The sequence below is a fragment of the Salvelinus namaycush genome, chromosome 33 (genome assembly GCF_016432855.1).
Source record: "Salvelinus namaycush isolate Seneca chromosome 33, SaNama_1.0, whole genome shotgun sequence".
Classification (NCBI taxonomy): Eukaryota; Metazoa; Chordata; class Actinopteri; order Salmoniformes; family Salmonidae; genus Salvelinus; species Salvelinus namaycush.
In genome coordinates, this window is record NC_052339.1 from 16,913,124 (window position 1) to 16,925,185 (window position 12,062).

The window sequence follows — 12,062 nt, forward strand, 5'->3', positions numbered from 1 at the left end:
CAATCACAGCCAGTTGTGATACAGCCTGGATTCGAACCAGGGTGTCTGCAGTGATACCTCTAGCACTGAGATGCAGTACCTTAGACCTCTGCGCCACTCAGGAGCCCATGAGGGATGTCTATGTGTGTAGTTTGTACTGTGTACAGTTTTTAAAACAGGCATAAATGTGTTTTTCTAAATGGGATATTGGAAGAAAAGAGATCTAGGCTTAATATTTGAAGGGAGGCTAAGCCTATGAAAAATGAATGTCAACTGAATTAATGAATTCAACTGAGCATAAAGCTGGCTTCAGCTGCCAATCACTTAATCAAGTCAGAAATTAGAACGAAAGGAGAGGACTCATTGCATGAAAACAGGAAGGAAGCCCCAACAAATCACCACTGCGATGGCAGCTCCATCACTTCCTGATTCTAATTCCCTATTCTAATTCCAGAACTATGAGAAAATACATGACACAAACTACGCTGTAGGCCACAGAATTAAACGTAATTACCTGTACTTTCTCAATGTGTGTGTGTGTGTGGAGAGAGAGAGCACGTGGGCTGCACCAATTTTAATCTGTTTGGTGGTAAACTCGTATGTCATGGTCAGTAAGACCACAACCAGGTACTAGGCTACTGAAAAAAAGCTGTGTTTCTCTTCCAATGGTTCATGGTAAATGAGAGGGCTGGTTGAGTATTTACAGTGTAAATGTCAGTATGACGTGTCAAAGTAGCTGAACAAAATGCAAAGAATCAAATCGTTCCCTTGGCTGTTGCAAAAGTGTCAGCTAGGCAGGAAGGGTGTGAGTGTTGAGTGGTTTCCTCTCTGTAGTATCTGATGTTCAGAAACAGGAGTTGGAGAGTGAGAGGTGAGAATGGGGTTTGTCGGTAGGTTTTCGTAGTAGACAAGATAAGCCTACACAAACACATGCACACACAAATCATGGTGTGGATGGCAGGTTTCCAATTATACCAGTTTTTTTGTGAGAGGATGAAGCGCTTCACATTGCAACAGTATTTAAAAAAATACTTTGAAAAAGGTATTTTAACCCAGAATTCCCAAATAGAAACAGATAGGTGATAAAGTTGCATTTGATGTAAGTCTATTATCTGCAAATAACATAAATTGACACTTATGTACTATGGGCATGCATGAAATGCATCACATAAAAATATAGGGAATCTTCTAGTTCCAATGGAATATGTGTAATGCAGTACAGGACATGCATGTCTCTGACCTAGGCCTGCGAACCTATATGTATGATCTTGCTTGTCCATGTGACTTTGGTTTCCGTTGCTTGCCTGCTTCCGCAAATACTAAAAGCACCGCTCCGCTATGTAGAGAACACACACTGCTCCACATAGATGAGAACCCGACTTACCGACCGACGCTGCGTCGAACAAACCAGAGAATATGGTCAGGAGCTCAACCGTCAGTGGCTTGAATAACACACACCTAACCACCAGCGTAAGTAGTAGATGCATGGTGCACTGTGCACTTGCTCTACCTGTGCGTGACCTATCTACACTCAACAGCGTCTGACAAAGTAATGAATGAATAACATCAGCGCAAATGGAACACTTCTCAGTACGTGCTTGTAATATCAGAACAGAAAGTGTGACTTTGAATGTATTGTCATTCATGCTCTTAAGTCAAGGAATGTTACTTTGTAGCTTAATATCCTTATCGTTATACAGTCTATGCTAATTCGTTGTATTTCTCAATCTGCTTATAAATTGATAAAACTTATTTGTTAATTTCACTTAGTTAACGTCTTGTAAAGCATTATACTGTGCATTATCTGTTCAGATATGTAATATGTCAATTCAATATTTTGGATTTATAAGTAGATTTATATATTATTCCTAATTAATGTATTTGATTACTACAGTAGTGGAGAGTTCAAAAGGTATTCACACTCAAACCATGATAAGGACTAACCCAAGGAGGCTGAGATGCAAAAATGATTTAGGCCTACTTAATTTAATCAATGCTCAAAAGAATACAAAGGGTGACAGTGAAATGTGTTAAAAATAAAATAACTTACGTTTCAGACAAGCATGTATTAAATTAAGTATGTTCTTTTTGTATCTCAGCCTCCTTGGGTTAGTCCTTATGGTTTGAGTGTGAATACCTTTTGAACTCTCGGTATATACAGTATTACAGTACAGTATTGATCAGATTTAATGGTTACAGTATGAAAATAATTCATTGAAAACTTTATCAAGGTTAAAAGATAATGGAGATATACAGCTGTTATTCTGTTTTTATGGTTGAGAGACTGTGGGTGTTATATTGTCTGGAATACACTCAGTGGCTAGTTTATTAAGTACAGCCATCTAGTACCAGGTCGGACCCCCCCCCCCCTTGCCTCCAGAACAGCCTGAATTCTTTGTGGCGTGGAAACGTTGCTTAATTGGTATCAAGGGAACTAACGTGGGCCAGGAAAACATTCCCCACACCATTACACCACCACCAGCCTGTACAGTTGACACCAGGCAGGTTTTAGGCCATGGACTCATGCTGCTTATGCCAAATCCTGACTGCCATCAGCATGACGCAACAGGAACCGGGATTCGTCAGACCAGGCAATGTTTTTCCACTCCTCAATTGTCCAGTGTTGGCAATCACGTGCCCAATGGAACCGCTTCTTCTTGTTTTCAGCTGATAGGAGTGGAACCCGGTGTGGTCGTCTGCTGCAATAGCCCATCTGTGACAAGGACCGACGAGTTGTGCATTCCAAGATGTCGTTCTGCACACCACTGTTGTAATATGCCGTTATTTGCCTGTTTGTGGCTCGTCTGGTAACTTGCACTATTCTTGTCATTCTCCTTCAACCTGTCATCAACGAGCTGTTTTCGCCCACAGGACTTTCGCTGACTGGACATTTTTTGTTTGTCACACCACTGAGTTTGGGAAACCCTGACATAGATTACCTCTCCTTTTCTGAGTCTCAGTCCTCTCCTGCTCCCCTTCTCTCCCCCACAGTGAGGATGTTAAGATGCCCATCCAAGGCCTACTCCCTACCCTGGTCTATCTCACCATCTGGACCCTGTGGAGCCTGCTAATACCTGCCCTCTGCCACCCTCACCACAGCCTCTGCAGACTGGTAAGAGCTACATTTCTTGAACAAGCTTATTAGAGCGTAGAGGGAGAAAATATACACTCTAAAAAGAATGTTCCTGTAGGCACCTTCAGGGCTTCATCTAATTGTAACACCAGCGGTACCCCTAAAGGTGCCTCCTGGAACCTTTTCCCTGAGGAACCTTTTAGGGTTTTAAGGATCCTGTAGGAACCTTTTATGTCCCATGTATTCTATTATGAATAATATAAATAATAATACTATTAACAATAATAATACAAATAACATTGAGTGGCACACTTTTAAAGTCACAAATTAATTTGATTGACTTTGAAAGTCACAGAAATCCAAATATGCAATCAATAAATAAAGTACAATGCCAAACATTGACAAACATTCATATTTAATGTGTATCTACAAGATAGGAGCCTATACTAATCTGAATCTTGTGAGAAAATACAATAACTATTGTCATCAACTAGACAAATCAAAATACCCCATTTTACTGATAAAAATGATATGTTTAGACACATGGAGAATATTTCACAGGTCAATAATAAAACTCATAGGCATGTAGCACATTGAATAACAGCTTTTCTAAGTGGTTTCTAAATTGTACACGGTGAGGGTCTGAAATTGACACCCTTGATAAAGATGAGCAAATGTTTTATACTAATAAAATTGCTCAGAGAAAGAGATTGTTTAAAATGATTGACAATACCTTTCAATACTTCACCTTGCGAGGATTAGGGGCACTGAGCCTTTTTCTAAAATGTTTTATGAGTTGAAGAACACATTGGGATGGATTTTAGACCATTCCTCCATACAGAATCTTTCTAGATCCTTGATATAATTCGATCTGTGCTTATGGACTGCCCTATTCAATTCAAACCACAGGTTTTCAACGGGTTTCAGATCCGGAGACAGATGGCCTTTGCAAAAATATATTTTTGTGCATTTTGATGTGTGCTTGGGGTTATTGGCTTGCTTCAAGATGGCCACCATTGTTCCTGTACCCAAGAATGCAAAGGTAACTGAACTAAATGACTATCGCCCCGTAGCACTCACTTCTGTCATCATGAAGTGCTTTGAGAGACCAGTCAAGGATCATATCACCTCCACCTGACTTGTCACCCTAGACCCACTTCAATTTGCTTACCGCCCCAATAGGTCCACAGACGATGCAATCGCCATCACACTGCACACTGCCCTATCCCATCTGGACAAGAGGAATACCTATGTAAGAATGCTGTTCATTGACTACAGCTCAGCATTCAACACCATAGTACCCTCCAAGCCCATCATTAAGCTTTAGGCCCTGGTTCTGAACCCCGCCATGTGCAATTGGGTCCTGGACTTCCTGACAGGCCACCCGCAGGTTGTGAAGGTAGGAAACAACACCTCCACTTCGCTGATCCTCAACACTGGTGCCCCACAAGGGTGCGTGCTCAGCCCCCTCCTGTACTCCCTGTTCACCCATGACTGCGTGGCCATGCACGCCTCCAACTCAATCATCAAGTTTGCAGACAACACAACAGTAGTAGGCTTGATTACCAACAACAACAAGACAGACTACAGTGAGGAGGGCTCTGGGAGTGTGGTGTCAGGAAAATAACCTGTCACCCAACGTCAACAAAACAAAGAAGATGATCGTGGACTTTAACAAACAGCAGAGGGAGCACTCCCCTATCCACATCAACAGGACAGCATGTGGAGAAGGTAGAACGTTTTAAGTTCCTCGGTGTACATACAGTTGAAGTCAGAAGTTTACATACACCTTAGCCAAATACATTTAAACTCAGTTTTTCACAAATCCAGACATTTAATCCTAGTAAAAATTCCCTGTCTTAGGTCAGTTAGGATCACCACTTTGTTTTAAGAATGTGAAATGTCAGAATAATAGTAGAGAATTTATTTATTTCAGCTTTTATTTCTTTCATCACATTTCTAGTGGGTCAGAAGTTTACATACACTCAATTAGTATTTGGTAGCATTGCCTTTAAATTGTTTACCTTGGGTCAAACGTTTTGGGTAGCCTTCCCCAAGCTTCCCGCAATAAGTTGGGTGAATTTTGGGCCATTCCTCCTGACAGAGCTGGTGTAACTGAGTCAGGTTTGTAGGCCTCCTTGCTCACACACACTTTTTCAGTTCTGCCCACACATTTTCTATGGGATTGAAGTCAGGGCTTTGTGATGGCCACTCCAATACCTTGACTTTGTTGTCCTTAAGCCATTTTGCCACAACTTTGGAAGTATGCTTGGGGTCATTGTCCATTTGGAAGACTCATTTGCGACCAAGCTTTAACTTCCTGACTGATGTCTTGAGATGTTGCTTCAATATATCCACATAGTTTTCCTTCCTCATTATGCCATCTATTTGTGAAGTGCGCCAGTCCCTCCTGCAGTAAAGCACCCTCTCAACATGATGCTGCCACACCCGTGCTTCACGGTTGGGATGGTGTTCTTCGGCTTGCAAGCCTCCCCCTTTTTCCTCCAAACATAACAATGGTCATTATGGCCAAACAGTTCTATTTTTGTTTCATCAGACCAGAGGACATTTCTCCAAAAAGTACGATCTTTGTCCCCATGTGCAGTTGCAAACCGTAGTCTGGCTTTTTTATGGCGGTTTTGGAGCAGTGGCTTCTTCCTTGCTGAGCGGCCTTTCAGGTTGTGTCGATATAGGACTCGTTTTACTGTGGATATAGATACTTTTTTTACCTGTTTCTTCCAGCATCTTCACAAGGTCGTTTTACTGTGCTGTTGTTCTGGAATTGATTTGCACTTTTTGCACCAAAGAACGTTCATCTCTAGGAAACAGAACACGTCTCCTTTCTGAGCGGTATGACGGCTGTGTGGTCCCATGGTGTTTATACTTGCGTACTATTGTTTGTACAGATGAACGTGGTACCTTCAGGCGTTTGGAAATTGCTCCTAAGGATGAACCAGACTTGTGGAGATCTACAATTTTTTTTCTGAGGTTTTGGCTGATTTCTTTTGATTTTCCAATGAAGTCAAGCAAGAGGCACTGAGTTTGAAGGTAGGCTTTGAAATACATCCACAGGTACACCTCCAATTGACTCAAATTATGTCAATTAGCCTTTCAGAAGCTTCTAAAGCCATGACATAATTTTCTGGAATTTTCCAAGCTGTTGAAAGGCACAGTCAACTTAGTGTATGTAAACTTCTGACCCACTAGAATTGTGATACAGTGAATTATAAGTGAAATAATCTGTCTGTAAGCAATTGTTGGAAAAATTACTTGTGTCATGCACAAAGTAGATGTCCTAACCGACTTGCCAAAACCATAGTTTGTTTACAAGAAATTTGTGGAGTGGTTGAAAAACGAGTTTTAATGACTCGAACTTAAGTGTATGTAAACCTCCGACTTCAACTGTATCACTGACAAACTGAAATGTTCCACCCACACAGACAGTGTGGTGAAGAAGGTGCAACAGCGCCTCTTCAACCTCAGGGGGCTGAAGAAATTTGGCTTGTCAACTAAAACCCTCACAAACTTTTACAGATGCACAATTGAGAGCATCCTGTCAGGCTGCATCACCGCCTGGTACGGCAACTGCACCACCCACAACCGCAGGGCTCTCCAGAGGGTGGTGCGGTCTCCACAACGCATCACCGGGGGCAAACTACCTTCCCTCCAGGACACCTATAGCGCCCAATGTCACAGGAAGGTCAAAAAGATAATCAAAGACAACAACCACCCGAGCCACTGCCTGTTCACCCTGCTATCATCCAGAAGGCGAGGTCAGTACAGGTGCATCAAAGCTGGGACTGAGAGACTGAAAAACAGCTTCTATCTCAAGGCCATCAGACTGTTAAATAGCCATCACTGGCACAGAGAGGCTGCTGCCTACATACACAGACTGGAAATCATTGGCCACTTTAATAAATGGAACACTAGTCACTTTGAATAATGTCACTTTAATAATGTTTACATATCTTGCATTACTCATATGTATATACTGTATTCTAAACTATGAACTGTATCTTAGTCTATGCCGATCTGACATTGCTCGTCCATATATTTATATATTCTTAATTCCATTCCTTTACTTAGATTTATGTGTATTATGTATTTGTTGTGATATTGTTAGATATTGCTGCACTGTCTGAACTAGAAGCACAAGCATTTTCCTACACCCGCAATAACATCTGCTAAACACGTGTATGTGACCAATAAAATGTGATTTATTTTATTTGGAAGAGCCACTCCTGGCAGAGGCAACCAGCTTTTTGGCTAAAATATCCTGGTACTGGGTATAGTTCATGATGTCGTTGACCTTAACAAGAGCCTAAGGACCAGTGGAAGCAAAATAGCCCACTAACATCAAAAATCCACCACTATATTTTATGGGTTATTTTCTGCTCCTGCAGACACAAAACCCCAAACCCAAAACTGGCCAAAGAGCTCTGATGTAAACGACAGGAGTTTGCTAAACAGCATTGGCACTTGGATAGGAATTGGTGCATTGGTCAGATGACATGAAAATAGAGCACACCAGTGGTGAGTTTGGCGTCAAAATGAGAGTACATGAGAGAAAAAAAAGAAGAAAAAAACCCATAATGTAAAATATGAATGTACCCAGGTAAACCGGCGGCCCAGGGACCCCCCCCCATCATACGTTAGCAAAAATGTCTTATCAAGTAAATGAAGTAACATGAATAGACTTGGTAGATAGTTTTTCATTATTTTGACCCCCCCCCCCACATTATAATTGGAAGAGACAACTCTAAAATGTCAACTCTAACATAGCCTATTAGATAGAAAGTTACTCCAAACACTTTTGCAGCTGTTTAGCTGGTTAAACAAAGTTTAGCCTTGCGTTCGCAAAAATGTATGTCCAAGGTAAGGAAACTTACCAGCATCCAGCGGCACTTGCTGCATTGGTAGACTATTCATGGGTGTGTGAGTGTAATTGGCTCCAATTAGTGTAATTTGGTCAATATTAGGAGTTAAAGGTCCAGTGCAGTCAAAATTGTGATTTCTCTGTGTTTTACTTACACTGAGTGTACAAAACATTAGGAACACCTTTCTGATATTGAGTTGCACCCCCTTTTGCCCTCAGACAGCCTCAATTTGTCAGGGCATGAACTACAAGGTGTAGAAAGCGTTCCATAGATATGCTGGCCCATGTTGACTTCCCACAGTTTTGTCAAGTTGGCTGGATATCCTTTGGGTGGTGGACCATTCTTGATACACAACGGGAAACTGTAAAAATACTGTGAAATTGTGAAAATGATGATAATGCCCTTTTAGTGTAAGAGCTGTTTGAAAAGACCGCCTGAAATTTCTGCCTGTTTTGGTGGGAGGGAGTTTGGCGTTCCATGGTGACATCACCATGCGATTAATTAGTTAATTGACCAATAGGAAAGAGTTCCAAGCCTCTCTGCCAATAACAGCACATTTTCAGTTTTCCTCTCCCCACTCAAACCACTCCCAGACATTCTTAGCAAAATTCTTGCTTGAGAAATTGCTCTTTGCTAAGAATAAATGTTTGATTCTTTTTGATGATTTTAATTTAAAACAATCACAGTAGGGTACTTAATTGTTACCCAGAAATTATTTGATATTGAGATAAAAGCGGCTGCATTGGTACTTTAAAAAATAAGTTGACATCATTAGAAATAAGATCCTCCTCTTTTCTACTGTAGGTATGTAATTCAAAATTATTGCTAGCGATATTCCTTTTTTTATGCACTATTTTTGAGGACCCCCTGCAGTTTCTCGGGCTGCGGACACCCGGTTGAATAACCCTGGTCTATGATCTCTCCCAATGTGTTCTCCAACTCATAAAATATTTCAGAAAAAGGCTCAGTTTTTGGAGCCTACAACATAGCTCAGTATTTGAAATATATATTTCATACAGTCATTTTTGTTCATCTTGATAAAGGGTGTCAATAATTTCAGGCCCCACTGTAACTCTCAATAAAAATAATAAACATACAATACCAAGTAAAGAAAGTTCCTTTGAATTATGAATTTCAGAGCTTGTGGTTCTCACTGAAAGCTGTGAAAAAGTGCCTCTGATGACATTTTCATAAGAAATGCAGCATACACTCTGATTTCTGAAGGGAAGAGAGAGCATAAGTTACCACAATAGATATAAGCAAAGGTAATTCTATCATGGAAACTGCTGCTACTGCTGGTTCTCAGGGTTTCCGTTCATGCATACATGAAATACTTTTATACCCTCGTATACTCTCTGGTCTGATTTGTGGTACAATACTTTTTGTCTTTGCTGTTTAAAGTATTTTAACATATAAAATGAAGTATTTTAAATTGTATTGATCTCGCATACACTGAATTTCTCTCCCTTTCTCTTTGCAGACCCAAAAGATTGCTCTCTGTAGTGATAGTGAGATCTCATCTGTGCCGAGGGACCTACCAGACAACATAGAGGAACTCCACCTGACCCATAACCACATTCAGATGTTACAAGATGACTCCCTCTCCCGCTACATCTCCCTTCGCACTCTAAGCTGTGCAGAAAACCGCTTGGAGACAGTGGGGTCAAAATTCTTTCACAACTCACCTCATCTAGAGAGCCTCAATCTAGCTGCCAATCAACTTCACGTTGGATACCAGGAAACTAGCAGGGCACTGCTCACCCTGTCTAGACTCAAAGTTCTGGATCTGTCAGAAAACCAGCTTACAAACGACATAGCTTCGGTCCTCCTCCAGAATATGACGTCCCTGGAGTACCTCAACCTTTCCAGGAACCTCCTGCTGAGGCTGGATGAAAGCTCCTTCAGCGACCTCCACCAGCTCAGAGAGCTGGACCTGCAGAGGAACATGCTGTTTGAGATCGTTGATGCCTTCGACCACCTGCACAAGCTGCAGAGACTAAACCTGGCCTTCAACCACCTGGCCTGCCTGATGGACTTCGAAATGACCCAGCTCGTGGTGCTCAACGCAAGTCACAACAACATTGAGTGGTTCATAGCCAACCAGGACCTCCAGGAAACTTTCCATCTGGAGACCCTGGATCTCACCAACAACAACCTCCTTTTCTTCCCCTTCCTGCCCATCCAGAGCCACCTGAGGAACCTCCATCTCTCCCAGAACAGGTTGAGCTTCTATGAACACCTGGCAGACACCGCTGGCTACCCAAACTGGACCAACAGTGTCCAGTTCTTCAACCTGAGGGGCAACGTGACCAATGTCACAGCCCAGCTGTGGGACGAGAGCCTGCACGGTGACATCTCCTCTCTGGACCTGCTGGATCTGAGTGGAAATCAGGTGGGCTACTTCCCCCAAGGGTTTATCAGCAAAATGCCTAGCCTGGCAAGGCTCAGGATGCAGACAAACTGTCTCGAGGTTTTAAATCTAACACTGGAAAAACTTCCAGGGACGTTGTACGAGTTGGATGTGAGCAACAATAGATTGACGGAGCTCCATGCTGACCAAGGTAGTTTAAGTGAGTTAGGAAAACTGAGCTATCTCAACCTGAGCCAGAATGACCTGCAGAGTCTACCTCCTAGACTGTTCTCCTCTCTTACCAGCATCAGCTCTGTGGATATCAGCTTTAACAGAGTTGGCATATGCTCCCTTGAGGAAGGGGGTGGGAACAGGGGTGGCTGTGTTGTTTGGAGAAACATCAGCTCTCTGAGACAGCTCCACCTATCAGGGTGCAACCTGGGGAGACTGCCACCGTTAGCGTTCACAGGGACACCTCTAACACACCTGGAGCTGTCTAACAACCCAGAACTCAACATTGAGCCCATATCGATAGTAGGCCTCAGCAGAACTTTACACCATCTAGGATTGGGAAACACAGGCCTGAGAGACTTTGACTTCTCTCCTTTCCACCACTTAAAGTCTTTGAACATTTCCAGAAACTCTCTTACTCAGCTCCCTGCTTCACTGCAACACCTTGAGCTGAGGCTGCTGGACCTGAGGGACAACAAACTGAACACTGTCCCCTCAGATCAGGCTAACACATTAGCCTTGAAACTACAGACTGTTTTTCTTAATGGAAACACTTTCAACTGCTGCCAGTTGGACTGGTACAGGACGTTTGAGAGGGCGAAAACGGTCAATATCATCGACCTCTCAGACATTTCATGTCAGGATATGACAAAAAATACACACAAAGTGGTGTTTTTAAACCCTTTAATATGTGGTGGGAGTGAGGAGGAGTCTGTGTACTGGTACATCCTGTTGTTTATCGTACCTGTCCTCTGCCTGGTTGGGATTTCTGTCATCTTCCTGCTCACCTTCAGGCCCAGACTGCTTCCCAAGGCCATTAAAAATAAATGCCGGAGGCCCACGTCATACTGACATTTCAGTCACCTTCCTTGTGTTGTGGATGAAAGGTCAAATGATTAAGACAATATGGTACATTCTGTCCAAGTGTGATGTTTTGCACATGGGTCGTTCCATGTCATTTCAGCAAGTCATGACATCCACCATCTCAGATTGTTCTGAAATCGTTTCTGTAGTTAGAAACAGATACGGGGGTGGCAGGTAGCCTAGTGGTTGGAGCGTTGGACTAGTAACCGAAAGGTTGCAAGATCGAATCCCCGAGCTGACAAGGTAAAAATCTGTCGTTCTGCCCCTGAACAAGGCAGCTCCAACCACTAGGCTACCTGCCACTCCGTATCTGTTTCTATCTACAGAAACTGTTCCTAGGCCATCATTGAAAATAAGAATTTGTTCTTAACTGACTTGCCTAGTTAAATAAGATAAGCATTCCGGAAACATTATTTTGTTGAAATATAATTTGATCTCTGAGAAATTAAGCTAATTGATTGCACCCAAATTGGCCACTTTAATTTATAGGATTCATTATAATATTCAATAATTATAGTACCAAATTATTTTCTAACAATGAGTAAGACATGAGAAATCCTCACACCAATCCCAACCCAGCAACGATAGTATCAGTATCAGTATATAGTATCAGTTCTCTATGTTTGACGTGTAGTATGGAGTTGCGGCTCTGAGTATTGTTTCTTCATCCTATGTAATGTATTCTCAG

At 42.2% G+C, this 12,062-nt stretch overlaps 1 protein-coding gene across 2 annotated transcripts; it reads left to right on the forward strand.

Annotated features, from left to right (window-relative positions):
- Positions 1-1,346: 1,346 nt before the first annotated feature.
- On the forward strand, positions 1,347-11,512 carry nrros (negative regulator of reactive oxygen species). 2 transcript variants are annotated; one of them, XM_038973176.1, is made up of 3 exons: positions 1,347-1,449; positions 2,971-3,091; positions 9,410-11,512. In XM_038973176.1, exons 2-3 carry the CDS (start codon positions 2,984-2,986, stop codon positions 11,360-11,362), a joined length of 2,061 nt encoding a protein of 686 aa, XP_038829104.1. In that variant the 5' UTR covers positions 1,347-1,449; positions 2,971-2,983; the 3' UTR covers positions 11,363-11,512. The 2 variants fall into 2 exon arrangements, with proteins under 2 accessions (XP_038829104.1, XP_038829105.1); XM_038973177.1 differs by lacking the exon at positions 1,347-1,449 and having other exon boundaries at positions 2,732-3,091.
- Positions 11,513-12,062: the final 550 nt, after the last annotated feature.

Excerpts from the sequence above, each read along its gene's own strand:
- nrros (XM_038973176.1), top strand. The coding sequence starts at position 2,984 with ATGCCCATCCAAGGCCTACTCCCTACCCTGGTCTATCTCACCATCTGG. Across the intron at positions 3,092-9,409 it reads ACCACAGCCTCTGCAGACTG|ACCCAAAAGATTGCTCTCTG; the intron begins GTAAGAGCTACA and ends TTCTCTTTGCAG.